We start from the raw sequence: 25,894 nt of genomic DNA, 5'->3' as shown, positions 1-25,894 counted from the left end.
TAATGTTGTATGTCAATTATACCTCCACAAAATTTTTTTACCTGAAAAGTTGAATTCCTTAATTGTCTTGTAAGTTCTTCTATGTGATGTTCAAAATTATTAGCACGCTCTTTTTCCACATCCAACTGCTCTGACTGCTTATCATATTCTAATAAAAGATTCTTCAATAAAAAACAAAAGGATTTAACTTGAGACGATTATACATTTGACCAATCAGACTATATTACCAAACCATCTTGATATAACATTTGAGTCCATTCTGGAAGTTTAAAACACTTAGCTAAGTTCAACATTTGACCGAACATCTAATTGGCACTGTATAATAAAATTAACATAGTTCAGAGGACTTTAGTATGGGATGGAACTATTAAAGGGCAAAAGGATTTTACATTTATACAGTACCAGCAAGTTAAATATATTCTAGTCACCAATAAAAATAAACTCCTGTAACATAAACAAAATTTAAAGAGGGAGGAGAAAAAGCTTAACCTGGTGGCCTATTAACTCCACCTAAAGAATTGTGATGAGGGAAATGTTTCAGGCCTGGCCTAATATAAGGTATAAGTGCTAATGGAAGGACATAGGAAGATATTTCATACAATCAGTGTCTCACTCTCTGTGGCAAGATGTTTGCCATTTTTTGGACTCTAAAACCAATGGAATTTTGATATTTTTGGTTGGTCCCTACTCAAGAACAAAATGCCCAGGCTGACCTTTTTGCAACATACTGGCAAATTAGGTTATCCTCCAAAGTATGTAAATGAGATTCACTGTTTTGAGACTGTGTGTACTGTTTTTTTTTTTTTTTTCCTCTCCTCTAATAAATCCTGCTTTTGCCTTGGTTCTTGGAAAACTACCGACTGTTCTTCACATAAATGAATTTGTGTACAGAATAACTAACAAAATCTGAGTTTTCTTTGAAAGTTTACTTTGGAAAGCCTAAAAAGTGACCTTCATCCAGCCCAGGACTTCTTGAGTCCTTCCCAGGCTCCTCTGGGGTTTCATGTGTGACAATTATAGGCTCTTTCTGGCTCTTGCTTGCCAAATCCGATTCTTGGCTAAGTGTAATTTTGTTTCTAATTCTGATTTATACATAATCAACTATTAACCACACTAGTAGCTGAATGTTGGGATCTGAGTTTCAATTTTATGGTCTACCCATCTAATGATCGGCAAAAAACAGGATGTGGGAACCAAAAATCTGGCTTATATATATATGTTTGTCCATGTTTATTTGTCTGAGGGTTCTGCTATTTCCTGGCTTAAATGAATATGGGGTTGAGAAATCATTTATCTTCCACAGAGAGAAGATTCCATGCTGTTTTTGTATTTCGTGCAAATTCCTCTAAGTCTATAGATCAGAGATCTTTATCTTCTTAAACTCTATCTCGTCTTCGTTTTTACTTGCTATGGTTCTAATAGTTGTCAAGAGCTGCAAAAATGGGATTCCTATAACAAAGCTGACTTAAATAAATAATGGCTCGCCACAGGAAATTCTGACTATAATCACATATTATTCCTAAGGGGAGCACTGGAACAAAAAATGAATGCCATGCGTGCAATGGTCTAATTTCCTCGATGCATATGCCTATATTGATTCCAAGCAAACGAATAATTACAAATTATCACCGCTTCAGAATTGTTGCACGTTTAGATCTTTTTTTTTTTTAATATTTTTAATGTATGTTTACTTTTGAAGGCGAGAGAGAGACACACACAGAATCTGAAGCAGGCTCCAGGCTCTGAGCTGTCAGCACAGAGCCCAACGCGGGGCTTGAATTCATGAGCTGTGAGATCATGACCTGAGCTGAAGTCAGGCGTCCAACTGACTGAGCCACCCAGGTGCCCCTGTTCAGATCTTTAAAACAACAACAACAACAACAACAACAACTGAGAGGCATCTGGGGAACTTGGTTAAGCATCCAACTCTTTATTTTGGCTCAGGTCACGATCAAGCTCTGCATCAGGCTCCACACTGAGCATGGAGCTGGCCTGGGATTCTCTCTCTCTCGCTCTCTCTCCTCCTCCTGTTCATGTGTGCGTGCACCCGCTCTCTTTCTCTTAACATAAACATTAAAAAACTGATAAAAATGATTATTATAAGTGATATGAACACTGAAAAAAGAAACTGGCCAGGTTCACAAGTCTACAAAATTCCTCAGCATCCTAATATTGATGTTCCCTGAGGAACCTAATGGAGCTCAGTTATGTCTATTTTTATAAAAAATGATCATGATTCTTAAACATATCAGCAGGACCGATTTAATCGTACATCCCGTTGTTTCCTCACAAATGGAATCCCTAGCTTATTCAAAGACTGAGAAAATTCTACAACTATAAAATGTATTTTTAAGTTTATTTATTTACTTTGAGAGAGAGACAGGGAGAGAGAGAGCAAGCTGGGGAGGGGCGGAGAGAGGGACAGAGAGGGAATCCCAAGCAGCCTCCACACTGCCAGCACAGAGCCTGATGTGGGGCTTGAATAATCAACTGAGCCACCCAGGTGCCCCTAAAATGTATTTTTGAAAATGTTTTAATAGACTTCATTTTTTTAAGAGCAGTTTTAGGTTCACACCAAAACAGAGAGGAAGGTACAGATTTCCCATTACTCCTCTACCCCCAAATGCAGAGCCTTCTATATTATCAATAATACATGGCACATTTGTTACAATTGATGACCTTACACTGACACATCACCATCCAAAGTCCATAGTTTACATTAGGGTTCACTTCTGGTGTTGTACATTCTCTAGCTTTGGACAAATTTATAATGACATACATCCACCATTAATCAGTATCATATCATACAGAGTAGTTTCACAACCTAAAAATCCTCTGTTCCATCTATTCATCCCTTCCTCCCCAACCACTGATTTTTTTGTTTTTAACTGTCTTTTCCCTTTTCCAACATGTCATGTAGTCGGAATCATACATTATGTAGACTTTTCAGATTGGCTTCTTTTGCTTGGTAGTAGCATGCATTTAAGTTTCCTTCATGCCTTTTCATGGCTTCATAGCTCATTCCTTTTCAGTGCTGAATGACATTCCATTGCCTGGATGTACCAGTTTATCTATCCATTTACCTACTGAAGGCCACCTTGGTTGTTTCCAAATTTTGGCAATTATAAACAAAGCTGTTTGTAACACCTACATGCAGGTTTTTGCGTGGATATGTTTTCAACTCCGTTGCGTAAACACCAGCAGTTACTAGATCATACGGTAAGAGTAGGTTTAGTTTTGTAAGAAATTGCCAAACATCTGTTAAAATGGCTGTACTATTTTGTACCCCCTACCAGATTTTCTGAATGAGAGTTCCTATTGCTCCATGTCTTTGTCAGCATTTGTTGGTGTTGGTGTTTCAGATTTTGGCCATTCTAATAGGCATGCAGTGGTTTTAATTTGCACTTCCCTGATGACATATGGTGTGGAATATCTTTTCATATGCTTATTTGCCATCTGTTGTAAGTTTTTTGGCCAAGTTTTAAATCAGGTTTTTTGTGTTCTTACTGTTGAGGTTTAGTAGTTCTTTGCATATTTTAGGATAACAGTCCTTTATCAGATATACGTCCTTTGCAAATATTTTCTCCCAGTCTATGCCTTCTCATTCTCTTGACATTATCTTTCGCAGAATACTTATAATTTAAACATATATGTGTGTGTGTGTGTCTGTGTATGTATGTATGTGTGTGTGTGTGTGTGTGTGTGTGTGTGTGTGTGTATACATATAGCTTATCAATTCTTTCATGGATCATACCTTTGGTGTTCTAAAAAGTCATTGTTACACTCAAATTCACCTAGGTTTTCTCCAGTTATTTTCTAGGAGTTTCACAGTTTTTTGTTTTACATGTAGGCTTATGATCCACTTTTGAGATAATTTTTGTGAAGGGTATGAGGTCTGTATCTAGATTCAAATTTTTTTTTTTTTCTTTACAGGTGGATGTCTAATTGTTTTAGTACCATTTGTTTAAAAGATTATCTTTTCCTCCACTGTCAAAGATCAGCTGACTATATTTATATGGGTCTATTTCTGGGCTCTCTATTCTCTCCTACTGATCTATTTCTCTATTCTTCTACCAATATCACATTGTCTTGATTGCTGTAGTTTTATAGTAAGTCTTGAAGTCAGGTTAATCCTCCCATTTTGTTCTTCTTCAGTATTGTTTTCTGAGTCTGACCTACATCATTTTCCTTCTCTAAGGAACTTTTAAAATTTTTAAAAGAGTTTATCTAGAGAGAGAGAGAGAGAGAACATGTGTGAGACTGGAGGAGGGGCAGACAAGGGGGAGAGAGAATCCTAAGCAGGCTCTGTGCTCTAAGCAAAGAGCCTGATGTAGGGCTTGAACCCACAAACTGTAACATCATGATCCGAGCTGAAATCCAGAGTCAGATGCTTAACTGACTAAGCCATCCAGGCGCCCTACATTTTTAACATTTCTTGAAAGGCATGTCTTTCTTTTCCTATGAGCATTCTCATTATGCAGTTGTACCTTTTGTACTTGGCTCACCATTCTCTGAAATTCTTTTTTTTTTTTTTTTTGTCTTTTGAAATCTATATATATATATTTAATTTTTTATTGGTTTTTGAGAGAGACAGTGGACATGTGTAAGGAGAGAGGGGCAGAGGAAGAAAGAATCTTAATAAGGCCCCACGCTCAGCACGGAACCTTACACGGGGGATCCCACAACACTAGGATCATGACCTGAGCTGAAATCGAAAGTTGGACACTCAACCGACTGAGACACCCAAATGCCCCTGAAATCTACATTAAAAAATTTTTTTTAATGTTTGCTTATTTTTTGAGAGAGAGCAACAGAGTGTGAGTAGGGGAGGGGCAGAGAGAAAGGGAGACACAGAATCCAAAGCAGGCTCCAGGTTCTGAACTGTCAGCACAGAGCCTAATGCAGGGCTCGAACTCATGAACCGTGAGATCATGACCTGAAACAAAGTTGGATGCTTCACCGACTAAACCACCCAGGCATCTCTATAGTTTAAACAAAGAAATTGGCATACCTGGTCTACCCATTGATAAAAATTAATAAATTAGATTAAAATGTAAAGAAGCAAGCTGCTAATGGCTCATAAAAGACAAATGAGCCTATATTTAAATTTCAAATAAGTGTTTTAAAAAAATGGATGTGTCAAATACCTTTATATATTAAGGATATTAATCCCTTGTCATATTTTCATGTTAATTTTTTATTTTATATAGTTCAGTCTATCTTTTCCTTTGTAAATTCAATTGCTTTTAAGTTTAGAAACATATCTCATATCCAGCAGTAAAATGATTGTTTTATAACAGGTTTTAAAAAATCCTTTTCACTTTTGACAAAACTCTTTAAATCCACCTAGAATTTATTTTGGTGTGTGGGAGTAAAGTAAAAATCTAACTAAATTATTCTGAAGTAGTTACCTAATTCCTTCTTTGTTGGTTTCAATGTTTTCAAATCTTACTGGGCTAGTATACAATCTAGCTTAGTTGGTAATAGAACAGTTCTGGAACCAGACTTCCTGAATCCAAGCTTGGGCTTTATTCTGTTACTTGCTCTGTGATAGCGGCAATGTTAATTATATGTTTCTTGTTTTTTTGTTTTTTTTTACTAAAAAATTTTTTTTTTTTAGAATTAAGTGTGATAAGATATGTAAAGTGCTTAGAAAAGAGGCTGGCCTAGAAGTGTTTGTTGTTATGCAGAGGTCTCTGTCTTCTGTTAAATTAATGTCTTATTTTTATATCAGAACTGTATCACATTATTATGGTTTTGTAATAAATTTCACACCTGCTAGAGCAAGATGCTTTTCTTTTTTCACTTTAAAAAGTATTAACTATTCTTGTGAGCTTATTTCCCATTTGAAACTTAAAATAATTGTCAAGATTGCCTAACCAAAATAGATAAATTTTTAGTGAAATTGTTTCAGAACATGTAAACCAACCTGAAAACAAGTATATCAAATAATAATAGTTGCTATATATATGTTTTGCAGTTTTCTTCATGAAGTGCCGAATTTTCTCATTAAAGTTCTTCCTGAAATTTTATTTTTTGGCTTCTATGGAATTTTCTTCTTTCAATCAATCCCACTTGGCTCACTCTCTTGTTGATACCATCCTCTTTTATTGTTATACACTGTAAGTTTCTTAAATTTTTTTTGTCTACTTCTCTGTTATTGCCATTAGAATTTAAGTCCTTAGAGGGCAGGAATTTAGCCTATTTGGTGGACTACATCTCCCTAGTACTCAGTACTCACTCTGACTGTATAAATATTTGCTGAATTAATACATACAAGAATGTAATGGTATTTATCTTACATTCAGGGATTTTGTTGCACTCTCTTATTTTAATTTTAAATTTTTTTATAATATTCTCATGTTAGGTTGATAAGCATATTACCTCCAAATAATGCTTTTACTTTCCTTTTAAACCTGTTGTTTGAGTTTCAAGTTTATTCACTTGGCCAGAATATAAAATAATAACAGTAATAATAGTCATCTTTTTTGTTACTGATTTTATTAGGAAATCCCAAGACAGAATTTTGGTTTTAAAAAACAATAGCTTGAAGGTACTTTAAATCTCAGACACTTAAAATCTTGATACTAGGATGCTATGACATTACACAAAAAAATAGAAACAAATTTACTAAAAAATACAAGGTGACTGTCTTATGGACAAGTTTTACATTTCTAGTACATTCCTTAACTTAGAAGTTACAAATATAACTTGCTATTAAAATAACTATTTTTACCTTATAGCTTTCTGCTCCTTGAATGAGATCTCTCATGGAAGTAGACAACTGATCCTTTTCTGATCGAACAGATTCAAGCTCTTCCCGTAGAGTCTGGGCCTATTTTAAATATATGATAAAAAGTTTTGTTTTGTTTTTTAAAGATTTTATTTTTAAGTAATCTCTACACCCAATGTGGGGCTTGAACTCACAATGCTGAGATCAAGAGTCATGTGCTCTACCGACTGAGCCAGCCAGGCGCCCCTAAAAAGTTTTTTATGGACAGAAAAACTAGATTTTCTAATATGTAAGATTATTGAACCTTGTATTTTTAAGTCACCTTACCTCTCTTTTGCTAGAATCTAGTTCTTTTTTTGCCTTCACAGCAACTAGTTTTATCTTATTTATTTTTTCCTCTTTCTCTTTGGATTCTTTTTCCAGATATCCTAAAAACACAAAATGAAAGGATTATATATATGAACTCAAAAGGAAAAAATCCAAATTATTTACTTGTTTTAGCCTTAGAAATTGACCTTTAATCTGGAACACAAAATCTGTAATCTGTAATTAAAAGTAATAAGTAGCAAAAATATTAGTATCTATTTGTTTAAGTGAAAGTTTAGTCATTACCTAAGCAAGGGAAACAATGGTAAAAATGTCCATTTCCTTCCAACTGTCAAAATAGCCTACTCATTTCATAAGTGTCTAGGAATTGGAGAGGCTATTAGTGCTCCTTTAATGTTAGAAGATTTCCTAGAAACTCAACTATGGTAGGATTTTAGGCGGCAATTTGCAAATCAGGATCATATGGGGAAATATCAGATACAGTTAAATACTTTTGCTCTGTAGACACACTCCAATCCTGATCTCTTCCTTAACATCTTTAGCCATTTCCTCTATTTCAGCTCCTGTGTTCCAGATTTTATTTCTTGATATCTCTGCTTAAGTTATCTGAATTTCTGTCCTCGCTCATTAATCCAGATGCACCTGTGCTCACAGACTCTGCCTTTCTCTGCTGCTACAGGTGATTATTTTGTCTGTGTGTTTGTGCAGCACTGGCCAATTGTTCCACTTTTGCATTTCATCCTACACCTCTCATGCACTCAAGAATCAGTGCAGCAAAGCTCCCTCTTTCTTGTGCAGCAAATCCCCCTCTCTAATGGAGTTTTTTTTCTTTCTTTCCTTTTTTTTTTAAAGTTTATTTATTTATTCTGAAAGAGAGAGAGAGAGAGTGGGGAGGGGCAGAGAGAGAGGGAGAGAAAGAGAATCCTAAGCAGGCTCTGTACTGTCAGCATGGAGCCCAATGCAGGGCTCGAACTCATGAACACGTGAGATCATGACCTGAGCTGAAATCAAGAGTTGGCCACTCAACTGACTCGAGCCACCCAGGTGCCCCAGTGGAAGCACCAAAGAGGATGGGAAAGGTCATGAAAGGATTGCTGAAACCGCACACAAACAAAAAAAGGCAAACCACCACACTTCCCCTCTGGATACTGTCTCATCTCTTTTATAAGCAAAGCCCTTTGTAAGCATGTGTACACATGCTCTCAAATTTCTCTCTTTTTTTTTTTTTTTGAACATATTTCATTCAGGCTCTGGCTTTAGCATATCACAGAAAAGGTTATCAAGTTACCAATGCCCTCTAGTTTGCTTAATCCAATGGTTAGTTCTTTGTACTGATGTTACTTTACCTATTCTAGCATTTGCCATGGTTAAATATTTTTTCCCTCTTTAAACACTTCTGTTACTTGCACTTCATCGATCTTAATTTCCAACACATTTTATGTTCTGGGTTTTCCCAACTCACTGGCTGCTCCTTCCCAATCTCCTGTGCTATTCCCATCTTTCAGACTTTTAAATGACAGAGAATGGTCTCTGGTCTTCATATTTTTTCTACATTCACTTCCTTGGTGATCTCCATCTCATGGCTTTTAACTGTTCTGTTAACTACAGCTTTTTACCTCGGATCTAGCTCCCTCCCCATAACTCCAGATTTGCATATTTAGTAGTCTACCTGACATCACCATCTGAGGTGTTAAATTTGTCTCAAACCGAGTTCCTAATCTCATTTTTAACCCCACTTGTCCCAGTCATCCACTATAAGAAAACTAGCATTCATTTAAAAATCTTCCAGCTTCCCCTACTACCTCTCCCTCACTAGACTAACTAGACACTAAACTGAAGATTTATGGGCACATTACTTAACACTTCTAAGTATTTGTCTCTTATTTTTAAATGGGAATAAAATAGCTACTCCATAATGTTACTATGACAAAGATGTGTATAGGACAAAGTCTCAACTTCTTTGCACACATTCTAGTGCTTTTGTGGTCATACTCCTGCCTCTCTAGGAACTTCTTGGTATGCTCCTTGATGTTATGTATGTTGATATTCACACACCTGCCATTCTCTCCTGCCAGAATACCTTTCTTCTCATGTCAAATTTCTCATTCTTCAACACAAAAGTATAGCCTATCCTGTGATGTTTTTCCTACCTGAAGGCAGACAGCCGATCATGCCTTCCTGTACTTCCAGCATTACACCTTGTCGACACTTCAAACTACTACAAGAACAGCCCCTCTGGCACTTGGCTCTTTGAAGACATGGTCTGTATTTTAATCACTTGCTATTACTAGTGCCTATCTAGCTAGGCATTCAAATAAACTTTGCTAAATAAATGAAAAATCCCCAAACCATCATGGAACCATTTATAAATGGAATCACATCAGTCCTTTAGATTAAACAATTAAACAAGAGAGTGGTAATTTTGGAAAGGAAGGCAAACAGATGGCAGAGAAGCAAAAATGGGGGCATTAGAGACAGCTAGTTATTATGATTTAACAACTCATTAATCAGCTACATTTCTCAATGTATTCCAACTCTAGAAGAATCTGTGTAATTCATTGTGACAACATATACAAAACCATACTTACCTATTTTTTCTTCCAACTCTTTTACTAAAGAAGGTTGATCATTTTCTACAGGTGATTTCTCTAAGGAATCCTAGATTTTGTAGGAAAAACAAAAAGAAAATCACTTCATTTCCCATGATGAACTAATTGGCCATCATATCAAGCATGAGAAAATCCTCATTAAAGAAAATTCACACAAAAAGCAATTTGATGAACAGTCTTTTTCTTACCTTGATAGACCAATACTGACCTTATGCACATAGAATTTACTGTAAAAAAACAGTAGTATCCAAGGCCAAGATGAACAACCTGACACATACCAAACACATAATGCAATAAAGATTAAATGATTATAGTTTATCATACTTTCACAAATTTTGGACAAAAATCTAAAATTTTGGCTAAAGTTAAATACCACAATAGCCCACTTTTCTGCTCAATAGTGCTCTTTAAGAAAGGTAAAATGTATATCACACCAGAATGAAATTCTAGTTTTTTCATGTTGTAGTTTTGGTGTTGACTAGTTATGCAATTTTGACCAAGACATTTAACCCCTTAATCATTTAATCTTATGCCAGATCAAGATTCTAAAATGATCTAAAACCAAAAAGTGACCAATATGGATACAGAATATGTAACATGAAAATGTTTAATGTACTTTTCAGAAAACAATTTACTTCTGACTTAAAAGTGTAAAAATTTAATGTATGTATGTTCTAGTCTAGTACTAGAACTAAGAATTTAAATTAATAAAATTGAAATAATAGTACCTTTAATAACAACAACTCTGCTCTCACGTCCTGCAATTCAGCTTCTTTTTGTTCCTGCGATAGCCTCAGGTTTTCAAGCTCCCTTAGAAAAGACTGTTCTTTTTCATTTTGGGTTTTATTTTTGCTATGTAAGTTTTGAGAGGCTTCTTCAACTTGACTTAAAAGATTCTGATTTTCAAGCCTTGTTTTTTCATTAGCATTCTTCATTTCTAGAAGATCAGACTGCAAGGCCTCTTTATGCGACAGGGTTTCTTCTAATTCTTTCCTTAAGAGAACTTTCTCTTGTTCATGGTCTCTTAGTAGAGACTGAAGCTCTTCATGCTGAACTGCATTCTCTTCTTGAAGGCACTTAATCTTTTTTTCTAACTCTGCTACCCTTTCATCATACTGAAATATCAAGTTGTGTTTTTCCTCATTGATTTTAGCTAAGGATTCACCTACAGCTTGTAGGATATTTACAACATCTTGCTCTTCATCTTCTTCTGAAACTTTTGACTCCATCTGCTTCAGGAAACCATATAACTGAGTTTTGACAAATAACTTCTGAACCTGCTCATTTTCAAACAGTGTACTTAAATTATCTCGTTCTGTAATTGTTACCTGAAGTTTCTTTTCTAATTCAGAAATGTGTTCCTTAAGCATAACATCTTCTTTTTGGGACAGGAGAACTTCCAAATCCCTATTCAACTGGTTCTTTTCTGAGCTTAATCTATTATTTTCCTCATAAAGAGACTTAACTTCAGATGATAGTGCTTCCTGGTCCTCAGAGACAGTTTTTAATTGAACCATAAGTTTTTCTAATTTTTGGTTATTTTGATCCTTTTCTTTTAAAGTTTCTTCTAGTTCTCCTCTTAATTCATTTACCTTTTGTTCCAGTTCACTGTTGCAGTGGCTAGTTTGCTCTACTTTTCCCCTAAGTTCTACAATCAATCTTTCTTCCCTTTCACATTTTTTATGGAGATTATCCATCTCTTCATGAGAAGTTTTTATTTTACTTATGAAATCATTTTTTTCCTCAGTGAGGGAACTCATCTTTGCTTCAAGTTCTTGTAACATGGTATCTCTCTGACTGAGACTAACTAAACACACTTCATTCTTTTCTTGAAGACTTTTTATGGTATTTTCAAGTTCTGACACTAATTCTTGTTGGGACAACTTTTCATTTTCTCTCTGGAGACGATTCACAGTTTCAAGAAGAGCATCTTTTTCATTAAAGGCAGTTCTGAGTTTCTGCTGAAGTTCGTTAACATCAGATGCTTGCTGTTGCTTCATTGATTCAAACTCTTGACTTATTTTCCCAGCGGATTCCCCCAGTTCTGTTTGTAAGATCTCCATAATCTCCCTCAGACTCTCATAATTTAAAATTGCTTCTTGCTTTTCTTGCTGTAGGTTTTCACACTGCTCCTTTAGACCTTGTATTTCAAACATTAGTGTTAATTTTTCTTTTTCTGAACCTGACAAAAATGTCTCAGTTAGTTCTGATATTTCTTTTTGATGCTGTTCCTTAAGACTCTGTACTTCTTTGTTATGTTGTTCTACAATACAGCAAAATTGTTTGTTTGAATCTTCTAGTTCAGATTTTAATTTTTCAATTACACAGCTCTGTTCTTCTTTAGCTAGCAATAATTCATTAATTTTAAACTCTAAGTCTTCCCGTTCATGAAAAAACTCATCCTTTATATGTTGTGCATCAAGTTCAAGTTTTAATTTAAGATTATTCATGTAAGTTACCTCATCTTTTAAGATACTATGTTGAGACTCCAATTCTTTTAAGGTGTTTTCTAAGTGTTTGATTTTTTCGTTTACTACTTGTTCTACAAAAGCTTCTTCTTGTAAGAGCATAGGACACATCTGATTTTCGTGGTTTGCATCTGGCGCATTCTCTAAGTTTTCTAATTCACATTCATATTTCTCCTGAATGTTCTTCACACTTGCTTCACATTGTCTGACTAAATTCTCCTTTAGCTGGTTTAAATTACTCATTTCTGCTTCCCGTTCTTTTGCAGATGCTTCTATTTGGCACATCAAATCTTTCACCTCTTCTTGGTGTGCAACTTTCAACTGCAAAAGCTCTTCTTGCAAACTATTAATATCTTTTTGGTAACGCTGGGAATTAGCCTCAATGACTTCTTGGAGATGCGTAATTTCTTGCTCCTTTTCATTTGTGGCAGTGCTTAATTGTTTTTGCAGATATAAAATTTGTTCCTCAAAGACTGGCTTGATGTTCTGAATCTCCTCTTGTAATTTTTTAACATTATCTTCACAGTTACCCTGAAATTTAAGTTGTTCGGAAAGTTCTAATTGTTTTTTTGTTGCTTCTTCCAGTTCCTTTTGCAAGCTAGCTTTATCTTCACTGTGTTTGGAATGTACTGCCATTAATTCATTTTTCAGATTTTCAATTTCTTTCACATAGTTTCCTTGTGATTGTTCAAACTCCTTGTGCACATCTTCCATCTTAGTAATAGAATCCTATTATAAAAATCAGCACACAAAAATACCTAATTAAGACAAAAGAAATGCCTGCCTTCAGGAAAAATATTAGCCACAGGCTAACTGGAGAGAAAAGGAAGTGAGCAAAAATGTACATAGAGCAATATGACACTGAGACTCCCCAAGAATTCTGCTCAGGCTGCAACTACCTTAAGTATCATACTGCACGTTGCAGTACTAAATGTGTTATTCAGGGTAATAACTAAAATCTAAGAAATCTCTGGATTTAATTTCCTTTTAAAAAGGGATAAATTACGGAAGTTATATTGAGTCACAAAGTTTTAATGAGTTATCTCCTGAGTTGAACAATAGGGGACTTTTGGGGAAAATTAGCCCAGACCCAATAGGCAATTGACTATTCCAGAACTGAACAATGATTCATTTAGAGTATGTGTGACAGTCAACTTACTTAAACAAGTACTTTTTCACAAAACAAGTAATTTTTAATAATTCTCATTAAAGAGTAACATTACAGCAATAAAGAGGATTAAGAAATGCAAAAACTAAATGCTAGTTCTATCTCTATGTAGATGGGGGATTTCAGTTGTTTTTCTTTTTTAGATATTAATTTGTTGTTGTAAATTATTAAAGTCATCAAATCACATGCTTGTTAAGATTTTAGCTCTAAAATTCATGACTATAGTAAATAAAATAAAAAAACCAAACATTAAATTGTTGCCTTACCTCAACCTCTTGCTTCATTTTAATATTTTCTTTCTTCAGGTAAAGACACTGTTGCTCACTCTCTGCTTTTTCCAGAAGAAGAGCATCCAGACGTTCAGTCAATGCCTGTTTTGGAGCAGGGTGATTTGTTTGCCAGAGGTTAAAAATGGTGGATTGAACACATGCGTAATTTTTTCTTCACCATATCCAAACCACACTGAAGTAAGAATAAAAGACTTAAAAAGGTCTATACGTAAGAACAAAGAGAAAAGGAGAAAATAAATAAGGACTACGGGAAATTTCACCATATTTTTGAAAAACTGAAAAGTGGAGGAGGAACCGAATTAGAAAGAGGAAGAAAAGTAAAACTTACAGTGTCTTCACAGGGAAACACACGAGAAGCTGGCAAATACTCTAGTAAATTAAATGTCCAGAAATTGGAGGCCCTAGATATTGTTGAGGGAAGTATAATGTGTGGGATTCAAAAACTGGGGATTGGTTGACAATCTGAATAGGGAGGATGAGAATAAAAGGCAAGAAATCACCCCTGTCCCATCTTCCTCAGAGATGGGTTTGTTCTCTGCAGAAATTTAACAGGATAGAAAGTAAATGAAATGGAAACTAGATCAACAAGAGTAAGTAAAACTTCTACCAAGACTGATCAAGAGAAGACAGAAGTCACAACAATAAAAATAAAAAGGACACATATCTACATATAAATCAGAGATTAAACAGCTAAAGAGAATATTATGAACAATTATTTGGCAATAACATTAAAAACTGAAATGAAAGGAATAAAAATATAGCTTTATTAACTCAAGAAAAAAAAATTAAAAAGCCTAATACTGTAACAATTTAAAAATTAAACTAGTGGTTTAAAAACTGTCCACCTAAGGTAACAGAAGGAATAGTTTTATAGGTGAATTCTATCAAATTTTCAAAGAACAGATTATCCCAATTACATATGAACTTGTTCAGACAAAATAAGAAGCAGATTCCGTTATTCTACAAAATTTGCATAACGTGATACAAATATTGAAAGACTTTACAAACAGGAAAATCACAAATCCAATTCATCATGAATCCAGATTAAGTTAAACCTAAATGTTTAAAATCTATAAAAATGTTAAAATCTTAAATAAATTAGTCTACTATCACCCTATATCTGTCTACTTCTGAACTTACGTAAAGTAATAAAAACAAACCAAACAACAGATGTAGAAAATTTACAGTTCTATATCAAGTTATAGCTATTATTCAAATACAGGTAGAATAAAGCCATTTTAAAATATGGGATGACATTTTCCTCCCATACATCCCTTCTTAGGATGCTACAGAAGGGCATACTCTATGAAGATGAGGTTAACCACCAAAGTGAATAACATGTCACTTAGCAAATGGGGGGCCAATACAGAAAAGCAGTGTAAAAATTCACAGGATCATGGCACAAGGCCATTTCCAGGAAAACTGGGCAGCAGACCTAGAGAACAACCAGAACAAATTAATGCAGGACAGAAGGCTTTAGAAGGGGTGGGGTGGGGGGGTCCAGGAAAAAACAGTAAAGATGATCTGATCTATCTGATCAATGGAAAGTAGGAGTTATTGGGAAAGATAGCAAAATTTTCATATGCTGTTAACAGCAAGTTAATAGCTAAATGTCTAAAATGGATAAATCAAGGAATAGCAGTGTAACTGTATTATTTAGAAATACAGAAATAATTTCCAGAAGTATTAGTGTTTTAATAAGTTATTTAGTTATTAGCATTATTTGTAAATTATGTGCACAGATTACTTTGGTTAAAACAATTTTAGTTTTAAAATTAGCTTTTTCACATTACATAGAATATTGCAATATAAACTTCTGATTGGTAAATTATCAGGGCAATCCTAAATACATTCACTGATTTTAGGGGATATATACAGGTCATTAACTGAAAACAGCTATAAAAAATCTTGAAGATTAGAGGCACAGATGCACAGTTATTTCTTAGGAAATACAGACTTGATTCCAGCAAAGAGATAATAACAAGAGTGACATGTACTAGAAATTTCATTATCTTAACATACAATTTCACCTCCCCCTTGCATTTGGAAGCAGCATATAACTTCATATACCTTCAAATTTTGACATGGAAAATACGATTATTCCTCTTCTAAAAATGAAAGTCAAATACATCAGCTTTGAATAAAACTTTAGATGTATCCCAATGTGCTAGAAGATAACTACCAGAAATAAGATGACTACTAGAAATTTAGAAAATTTAGAAGAGCATGGAAAAAAACATTACAAAGCTTTGAGAAACAAAAGAAACTCTAAAGATTAGACCAAATGGGTGGGGAGGGTACATTTAGTTAGCATTAGGGGCCTGTAAGTAAGAATAAGCAATTCAGGTTCGTCAACAGATAAACAAGATAAAAACAATACCCTGTGATCTGGCAAGAGCATATAAAACAAAAAGAGAAGAGAGAGCAGGGTTAGGGAAGAGAAAGTGTACTGATAAACTGCAGCATTATCCTGAAGGAACTATAGATCACTGGTGGCTGACACATGTACAGGATAAAGGAAACAGGAAAACTGAAGAGTCTCTAAAGTTAAAAGGTCTGAAAAACAGTGCTGTCACTGGTTGTCCAGTAAAAGGGATTTGGCCATGCTAAACAAAAAGAAAAGACAAGAGAAATGGGTGAATATTTAAATCTTTCCCCAAACAGCTAGAGATTCAACTGTGAGATGTGGGTCAGTAATCACATCCAGGTATACATATCTATTTATACATTTTATGCATCCATTGGCCTAAAAATCACCATCAAATTCCTGAGCACGGGTTTTCTGAGGGGGAGAGGGAAGAGCAGGGCTGAGATTAAGGCAGCGCCTTAATGACAGAGTGTGTGCGATGGAAAAGAGAAGAGAGTACCACTCATTTCACACAGAAAGAGAGGTAAAAAACTTAACCAAGGGCAGAGAGGAAGTGGAAAAACAGAGGCAAAAGCCAGACAGGGCTCTGGCACATTGACAGCTTTAAAGGAAATTTGATTTGTTATTACACATTTCCTCTAAGTAAATAAATAAAAATTAAAGCAATATTTGCAACTTTTGCATTACCTTAATAATATCACCAGTTCCTCCAGCAACAGGTTTTGTTTTGAATTCCTCAATTTCTTTCTCCAATTCTAAATAATTATTAAAAAAATTCCAGTTCAGAAATGAAGAGAATAATTATTGTCTAAAGTGGTAAGTACATTCTTTAAGGAAAAAAAAAAAAGACACTATAAATTAGAATAAAGCAGCAGATATTTTGAGAAAGTACTAATTTCACCCCATATTACCTTTTATTTTCCTTTTTTCTTATGGAAAATTCCAGACAAATAAGAAAAGTAGAAAGGATAGTATGATTAATACACCCATCACCTTAATTTAGCAATAATTACATGGACTCTTGTTTCATCCTGACCTGTATTTTTCCTTTTTTCTTACCTATCTTGATATTTTTGATGCAAATCTGAGACATTATAGTATTTTAGCTGTAAATAACTTCTTACTGTATAATCTTAAAGCAATAATTAACCTCATATTAAGCATAAATACTAACCTATTTCATCAACCCATGTCCAGGTCTGGAGCCTAGAACACCTTTCCAAATATATTTATTACTCTATCACAAACTGGCCCAATCTCCCTAAACACAATGCGACCTTTTCTAGTAGAAAATAAATCTTGGCTTGTAGCAATTAACATTTGTTAAGTCATTGGAAATTCATGACCTCACCGCACATATTGAAAAGAATACTAATATCTACATTCTTTAGGAATATAAAGTTGAACAGGCAATCAATCAACTTCAACAAATATACTTCAACATTCCAGGAATGGAAATATTTTATTACTTTACTTGAGGCCTCTTTTTACTTCTTTGGGCTCACAATCTTCTATCTCTGACATTTCAACTGACTACCCTAGAAAAAAATGATTTATCTAGATCAATATACAATCCAAATCCAAAAAAATGCTTAATTTTAACCAAATTTTTCTTTAAGATCCTCTTCCTTGACTTTTATTATTTTATTATTTAAATTATTTTAATAGTTCAAAAATAACTGCCGTTTAGAGATGTGTAATGGTAAAAAAAAAAAAATCACAGGTAAATGGTTAGAATGTTAAATAATAATAGATTTCACACTGAGTAAGATTTTATTGGATTCACTGGTAAACAAAATAAGCCAATATACAACTAAAAACCTAGTATTTTAAATCATGATTCAATGAGATTGTGGTAAAGTTGAGTATTTTCAACTCAATACCTGCACATCGGGCTTTAGCTTTCTGTATTAGCATCATCTGCTTCTTGGCAAACTTGATAAGATCTTCCTTGGGCAAGGTTTCCAGCTGAAAGATGTAATGATATTACTAATTTGTTATAACTCATGTTCCTTTTAGACCACAAAAAAAGAAATATAATATCTTCTTAAAAACATCCTACTGAATAAATCTTCATGTCAACCAAACCATATTTTTTAAAAGTAGCAACTGCAACTTCAACTCAATAAATACCAGTTAGGGGACTGCTATGAAATATAAAAAACAGCACATATCCTCTTACTCACATAAATTCTTGTTTAGGTTAAGATACTTTCTGGGTTTTGATTTAATTGTAAAATTAGGGGACTGGGACTAATTCTACTTAACGTTCCTTGGAGCTGTAAAATTATTCAAGGCTGAAATGTCTTTGGCTACCTGAAAATATGTAAGCATAAATATAGCAACAAGACAAATCAGGGTGCATTTAGTCTTTTTAAGAAATCAGGGAAATTACTTAACCTCTGGGCTCAGTTTTCTCATCTGTAAAATTGGGATAACAAAAGTACTTGTCTCATGGTTACCATGAAGCTTAAATGATGAAGTAACTGTTCAGGGAAGTACTGAAAACTTAGTATGCAAGCAATAAACCACTATCTTTTTAGAATCATGGAATGTTAAACGTTGTACCAGACCATAAAAATTACCTAATTCAACCTTTTTTTCATACTGTAGTAGTAACCTACAGAATTGAGTCCGTTGACTCCTACTTAATGTCACTGCTCTTTCCACTACACTATATAAATCCTCATAGATTAATGTTTGAAAAATTGCAGAATCTCTCAGCCGTGCTAACCGGGAGCAGGAAGTAAACAAGGTCCATTCCTTTCACACCATGAAACTTAAAAAAAAAAAAAAAAAAAAAAAAAAGGTAACAGATTGGTTAAGAGCCCTTGGGGAAGGGTTTCTTTTAAATAGGCCACCCTCCTACCCATGCCAAAGTTTTCCATTCATCACCCTTCCACTCTTCAGTGAATTGGCTAGTCAAGTACTGTATTCTCTTCACCTTAGATTTCCCGGTCCCAGAGGTGGCTGGTGAAGCCACCCCATCTTGAACAGGATCCTGCAAAACAAAATCAAACCCACGTATCAAGAACTCTTCTCCTAATCTCAGATAGAACGCTGGAACCTTTACAGGTAAAGCCTCTCCGTGGAATCAAGTGTAGGAAACTCCTATGTGAGTTAGGGAAGGTGGGGGTCTGTCGCTGTGGCAAATCATATACAATCTGGCTCTAAGGAGCCAGGTAATCTAGGGACTGAGTTTGGGGCAGTAGGGGCAGAGACCGGAGCAGCGCAGGGCTGCGGGGCGCAAAGCGAAGGCTGCCAAGAACTCACACGGCACCCATCCCCGTGTCTCAAACCGCGGCTCGGGAAGGCCTCGCGGGGAGATGGTGGGCCCCGGTCCCAGTCCGGTCGCCCGAGCTGCGTTACCTCCATGGCAGCCGGCCTGCTGTGGCCACGCAGCCCCGCTGCCCCGCAACCCCACAGCCCAGCCGCCGCCGACTCCGCACTTCCGTCTGCTGTCGCCTCTGACGTACCCTCGACTGCAGGTTAAAGGTCGCGCTTCTCCGTGGCTGCCCGCCACCCCCCACGTCTCCATGGCTACCGTCTGATGGCGCTTCCGCTTCCGCTTCTCCTCCGGGAGGCGGGTCCCTGCGCGCGCCCTTGACCCGCCAACTGCCAGCTCCGCCCGACTCCCTGGCCTAACCCGGGGTGGGGGAGGCTTCTGCACGTTCAGGTGGGCGGGGGGACAAACCCTGGTATTGGGTGTCACAAACCCTGGTAGGTTTGAATCCTGCCACTGCTATGTTTTAGTAGATGTGAGAATTAGGCAAATCACCCCTGAGACCCTCGTTTTCCATACCTTAAAATGCTGTTAGGCTGATGGGAGTACTGTATTGAGGGTCAGGTACCCCCAAAAGGCCAGTTACCTTACTCTTTAAAAAAAGAATTTTTTTTAACGTTTATTTATTTTTGAGAGACAGAGACAGAGCACAAGCAGGGGAGGAGCAGAGAGAGGGAGACAGAATTGGAAGCAGGCTACAGGCTCTGAGCTGTCAGCACAGAGCCTGAGGCAGGTCTCGAATTTATAAACCGTGAGATCATGACCTGAGCCAAAGTTGGTCCCTTAACCGACTGAGCCACCCAGGCGCCTGGTCAGTTACCTTACTCTTTATGGAAAGCCTCAGATGCCTGTCAGATAGCTGTTTTCAAGAGGATTCTTAGGCAGATGCCGTCCAGCAGGGTGCCCTGTGAGTTCTCTCCGGAGCTGATGGAGCCAAGGATGCGGCCTCCCGAAGCAGGCATTTTTTGGCTCTCAAGGCTGTGAGGAGGTCCCCAGGGGAGCTTTTGTCCAAGGGGGCTTTGAACCCTTTCTGATGTGGGAAGCAAGAGAGACGGCCTCTCTCAGGGCCAAGATGGAGGAACAGAGATGGTGAGAGAGAGACAACACCTTATGTGGAACTAATGGGTTGTTTGTTGGTGCTTCCCCATCCCACAAGGAATGTTCCCAGTGTACATTCTTGCCTTGATCTGACCTAAGGGAAGCAGCATTCAGTCTTTAACCATTAAATGTGATGTTAGCCATAAGTTTTAATACTGATATCCTTTATCAACTCTCTGTACGTGCAATAATAACAATAATACTCCCTTTTAAAAAACATTATGTCTTGATTATGAACATAAAATTTTGGTCTGATGAAATTAAAAATATGATTTTCCTCAGTCCACTATACTTCTGAAAATGCTCATGTTCATGTTGTGTCCCCTTCATCTCTCTCCTATTTTGTGTACTGTTTGATGACATTCTGATTGCATTTAAGTCTTTTAAGTGAGGGCCCAAAAGTTATGGTTTATGGTTTTGTTTATTGGGGGCCTCTGTTCCACTGTGGTAGCATGGCCTAGGAGATGGCCACATCCTTTTATCTCTGTCTTTCTCTTTCTCTCTCAAATATATGGTTAACCCCTCCTGGATATACATCATCAATCCTCAACAATTGACAATGCATGGCTAGTCTTATTTCACTTTTACTCACATTTACCATATCCTTAAGTCTCCTACATTATTTTGAAATAAATCCCAGGGAGCATATCATTTAATTTATAATATTTTTGAATGTATTTGTAAAATACTTTTTTTAAAAAAGTAGACAAATACTATTATGATACAAAAAACAGAATTATTAATATCATTGCATATCCAATTAATGCTCACGTTGGCCAAAGTAGTCCTTTTAGAATTTGATTGTTTGATTCAGAATATTAACACCCATTCTTTGCAACTGGTTTATATGTCTCTCTCTCTTTTTTAAATTTTGAAGAAGGTATTATAATATCTTTTATTTTGTTATTATTATTATTTTTATTTTTATTTACATCCAAGGTAGTTAGCATATAGTGCTATAATGATTTCTGGAGTAGATTCCAGTGATTCATCCCCTATGTATAACACCCAGTACTCATCTCAACAAAGGTCCTCCTTAATGCCACTTTACCCATTTAGCCCATCCCTCCACCCACAACCCCTCCAGTAGCCCTCAGTTTTTTCTCTGTATTTGAGAGTCTCTTATGTTTTGTCCCCCCTCCTTGTTTTTATATTATTTTTGCTTCCCTTCCCTATGTTCATCTGTTTTGTATCTTAAATTCCTCTTATGAGTGAAGTCATATGGTGTTTGTCTTTCTCTGATTGGCTAATTTCACTTAGCATAATACCCTCTAGTTCCATCCATGTAGTTGCAAATGGCAAGATTTTATTCTTTTTGATTGCCGGGTAATACTCTATTGTATATATATACCACCTCTTCTTTATCCATTCATCCATTGATGGACATTTGGGCTCTTTCCATACTTTGGCTATTGTTGCTAGTGCTACTATAAACATTGGGGTGCATGTGCTCCTTCAAAACAGCATACCTGTATCCCTTGGATAAATATCTAGGAGTGCAATTGCTGGATCCTAGGGTAGTTCTATTTTTAATTTTTTGAGGAACCTCCATACTGTCTCCCGGAGTGACTGCACAGTTTGCATTCTTACCAGCAGTGGAAAAGAGATCCTCTTTCTCTGCTTCCTTGCCAACATCTGTTGTTGCAGGTAGTATCTCATTGTGGTTTTGATTTGTATTTCCCTGATAATGAGTGATGTTCAGCATTTTTTTATGTGTCTGTTGGTTGTCTAGATGTCTTCTTTGGAGAAATGTCTATTCGTGTCTTTTGCCCATTTCTTCACAGGATTATTGGTTTGGTTTGGTTTGGTTTTGATGTTGAGTTTGATAAATTCTTTATAGATTTTGGATACTAACCCTTTATCTGATAGGTCATTTGCAGATATCTTCTCGCATTCCATTGATTGCCTTTTAGTTTTGCTGATTGTTTCCTTTGCTGTGCAGAAGCTTTTTATCTTGATGAGGTCCCAATAGTTCATTTTTACTTTTGTTTCCCTTGCCTCTGGAGACGTTAGATAAGAAGTTGCTGCAGCTGAGGTCAAAGAGGTTTTGCCTGTCTTCTTGAGGATTTTGATGGCTTCCCTCTCTTACATTTAGGTCTTTCATCCATTTTGAGTTTATTTTTGTGTATAGTGTAAGAAAGTGGTCTAGGTTCATTCTTCTGTATGTCTCTGTCCAGTTTTCCCAGAAGCATTTGCTTTATTCAACTGAGAATTCTTTCCTGCTTTGTCAAACATTAGTTGGCCATACATTTGTGGGTCCATTTCTGGGTTCTCTATTCTGTTCCATTGATCTGAGTGTCTGTTTTTGTTCCAGTACCATCCTGTCTTGACGATTACAGCTTTGTAGTACAGCTTGAATTCTGGGATTGTGATGCCTCCTGCTTCGGTTTTCTTTTTCAAGATTGCTTTGGGTATTCAAGGTCTTTTCTGGTTCCATACAAATTTTAGGATTGTTTGTTGTAGCTCTGTGAAGATGCTGGTGTTATTTTGATAGGTATGGCATTGAATATGTAGCATTGACATTTTAACAATATTTGTTCTTCCAATCCATGAACATGGAATATTTTTCCATTTTTTTGTGTCTTCTTCAATTTCATTCATAAGCTTCTGTAGTTTTCAGTGTATAGATTTTTCACCTCTTTGCTTAAATTTATCCCTAGGTGTCTTATGGTTTTTGGTGCAATTATGAGTGGGATTGATTCCCTGATTTCTCTTTCTGCTGGTTCATTATTGGTATATAGGAATGCAACCAATTTCTGTGCATTGATTTTATATCCTGCGACTTTGCTGTATTCATGGATCAGTTCTAGCAGTTTTTAGTGGAATCTTTTGGGTTTTTCATATAGAGTATCATGTTGTCTGTGAAGAGTGAAAGTTTGACTTCCTCCTCATCGATTTGGATGCCTTTTATTCCTTTGTGTTGTTTGATTGCTGAGGCAAAGACTTCCAATACTATGATGAATAATGGTGACGAGAGTGGACATCCCTGTCATGTTCCTGACTGTAGGAGAAAAGCTCTCAGTGTTTCCGCATTGAGGATGATACTAGCATTGGGTCTTTCATATATGGCTTTTATGATCTTGAGGTATGATCCTTCTATGCCTACATTGTTGAGGGTTTTTTTTTTCAAGAAAGAATGCTGTATTTTGTCAAATGCTTTCTCTGCATCTATTGAGAGGATCATGTGGTTCTTGTCCTTTCTTTTATTCATGTGATGTATCACATTGATTATTTTGCGGTTAGTGAACCAGCCCTTCATCCCAGGTATAAATCCCACTTGGTCCTGGTGAATAATTCTTTTAATGTATTGTTGGATCCGTTTGGCTCATGTCTTGTTGAGAATTTTTGCATCCATGTTCATCAGGGAAATTCGTCTGTAGTTCTCCTTTTTATTGGGGTCTTTGTCTGATTTTGGAATTAAGGTAATGCTGGCTTTATAGAATATGTTTGGGAGTTTCCCTTCCATTTCTATTTTTTTGGAACAGTGTCAAAAGAATAGGTGTCAAATCTTCTTTAAATGTTTGGTAGAAATGCCCTGGAAAGCCATCTTGCCCTGAACTCTTGTTTTTCAGCAGAATTTTGGTTATTAATTCAATTTATTTACTGGTTATGGGTCTGTTAAAAATTTTCTATTTCTTCTTATTTCAGTTTTGGTAGTTTATATGCTTCTAGGAATTTGTCCATTTTTTCCACATTGCCCATTTTATTGGCATATAATTGCCCATAATATTCTCTTATTGATCGAACTGGCTAGGGGTTTATCAATTTTGTTGATTTTTTCAAAGAACCAGCTCCTGGTGTCATTGATCTGTTCTACTGGGGGTTTTTTTGTTTGTTTTTGGCTTTGATAGCATTGATCTCTGTTCTAATCTTTATTATTTCCTGTCTTCTGCTGTTTTGGGGTTTTATTTGCTGCTCTTTTCCAGCTCTTTAGGGTATAAAGTTAGGTTGTGTATCTGAGACCTTTCTTCCTTCTTTAGGAAGGCCTGGGTTGCTATATACTTCCCTCTTATGACCACCTTAGCTGTGTTCCAGAGGTTTTGGGCTGTGGTGTTATCATTTTCATTGGCTTCCATAGACTTTTTAATTTCCTCTTTAACTTCTTGGTTAGTCCATTCATTCTTTAGTAGGATGGTCTTTGGTCTCCAAGTATGTTATCTTTCCAAATTTTTTCTTGTGGTTGATTTCGAGTTTCATAGCTCTGTGGTCTGAATATATGCACGGTATGATCCCGATCTTTTTGTACTTGTTGAGGGCTGATTTGTGTCCCAGTATGTGATCTATTCTAGAGAATGTTCCATGTGCACTGAAGAAGAATGTGTATCCTGCTGCTTTGGGATGGAATGTTCCTAATATGTATGTTAAGTCTATCCAGTGCAGTGTGTCATTCAAAGCCATTGTTTCCTCATTGATTTTTTGCTTAGATTATCTTTTCATTGCTGTAAGTGGGGTGTTGAAATCCCCTATTATTATGGTATTATTATCAATGAGTTTCTCTATGTTTGTGACTGATTTATATATTTGGTTCCTTCCATGTTTGGAGAATACATGTTTACAATTGTTAGGTCTTCTTGGTAGATAGACCCCTTAATTATGATATAATGCCCTTCTTCATCTCTTTTTACAGTCTTTATTTTAAAATCTAGATTGTCTGATATCAGTATGGCTACTCCGGCTTTCTTTTGGTGATCATTAGCATGATAGATGGTTCTCCATCCCCTTACCTTCAATCTGAAAGTGTCTGTAGGTCTATAGTGGGTCTCTTGTAAACAGCATATAGATGGATCTTGTTTTCTTACCCATTCTGTTACCCTATGTCTTTTGATTGGAGCATTTAGTCCATTGACGTTTAGAGTGAATACTGAAAGATATGAATTTATTGCCATTATGTTGCTTGTAGAGTTGGAGTTTCTGGTGGTGTTCTCTGGTCCTTTCTGATCTTACTTGCTTTTGGTCTTTTTTGTTATTTTCTTCTTTTCTTCCCTCCGAGTCCCCCTTAAAGTTTCTGGCAGTGCTGGTTTAGTGGTCATGAATTCCTTTAGTTTTTGTTTATCTGGAAAACTTTTTACCTCTCCTTCTATTTTGAATGACAGCCTTGATGGATAAAGAATTCTTGGCTGCATATTTTTTCTGATTCAGCACATTGAATATATCCTGCCACTCCTTTCTGGCTTGCCAATTTCTGTGGATAGGTCTGCTGCAAACCTGATCTGTCTTCCCTTGTAGGTTAAGGACGTTTTTCCCCTTGCCATTTAATGATTCTTTCCTTGCCTGAGTATTTTGTGAATTTGACTATGATATGCCTTGTTGATGGCCGGTTTTTGTTGAATCTAATGGGATTTTTATGTGCTTCCTTGATTTTGATGTCTGTGTCTTTCCCCAGGTTAGGAAAGTTTTCCACTATGATTTGCTCACAAAAACCTTCTACTCCTTTTTCTCTACTTCATCTTCTGAGACCCCTATGATTTGGATGTTATTCCTTTTTCATGAGTCACTGTGTTCTCTAATGCTCATATCGTGCTCTTTTGCCTTAGTTTCCCTCTTTTTTTC

The 25,894-nt window shown here is 36.1% G+C and overlaps 1 protein-coding gene across 3 annotated transcripts in view; it reads right to left on the bottom strand.

Annotated features, from left to right (window-relative positions):
- GCC2 (GRIP and coiled-coil domain containing 2) overlaps nucleotides 1–19,458 on the bottom strand; it is a 66,596-nt gene extending 47,138 nt beyond the window's left edge. Inside the window, exons 1-10 of one of the 3 annotated variants that reach the window (XM_078444333.2) lie at nucleotides 19,333–19,458; nucleotides 18,908–18,964; nucleotides 17,847–17,931; nucleotides 16,651–16,718; nucleotides 13,572–13,676; nucleotides 10,398–12,866; nucleotides 9,649–9,718; nucleotides 7,061–7,161; nucleotides 6,737–6,835; nucleotides 42–161 (exon numbers count right to left, since the gene is read on the bottom strand). In XM_078444333.2, the coding sequence (XP_078300459.1) occupies nucleotides 42–161; nucleotides 6,737–6,835; nucleotides 7,061–7,161; nucleotides 9,649–9,718; nucleotides 10,398–12,866; nucleotides 13,572–13,676; nucleotides 16,651–16,718; nucleotides 17,847–17,931; nucleotides 18,908–18,964; nucleotides 19,333–19,338 (3,180 nt within the window). In that variant the 5' untranslated portion in view covers nucleotides 19,339–19,458. Of the gene's footprint in view, nucleotides 1–41; nucleotides 162–6,736; nucleotides 6,836–7,060; nucleotides 7,162–9,648; nucleotides 9,719–10,397; nucleotides 12,867–13,571; nucleotides 13,677–16,650; nucleotides 16,719–17,846; nucleotides 17,932–18,907; nucleotides 18,965–19,236 lie in introns of all 3 variants that reach the window. The other 2 variants (XM_078444332.2, XM_060610204.3) reach the window with 2 other exon arrangements.
- Between the last annotated feature and the right edge of the window lie 6,436 nt (nucleotides 19,459–25,894).

This window comes from Panthera onca, chromosome A3 (genome assembly GCF_046562875.1).
Source record: "Panthera onca isolate mPanOnc1 chromosome A3, mPanOnc1 haplotype 2, whole genome shotgun sequence".
Classification (NCBI taxonomy): domain Eukaryota; kingdom Metazoa; phylum Chordata; class Mammalia; order Carnivora; family Felidae; genus Panthera; species Panthera onca.
The sequence above is the reverse complement of the archived record's forward strand: the minus strand, read 5'-3'. Positions and strand labels throughout refer to the sequence as shown.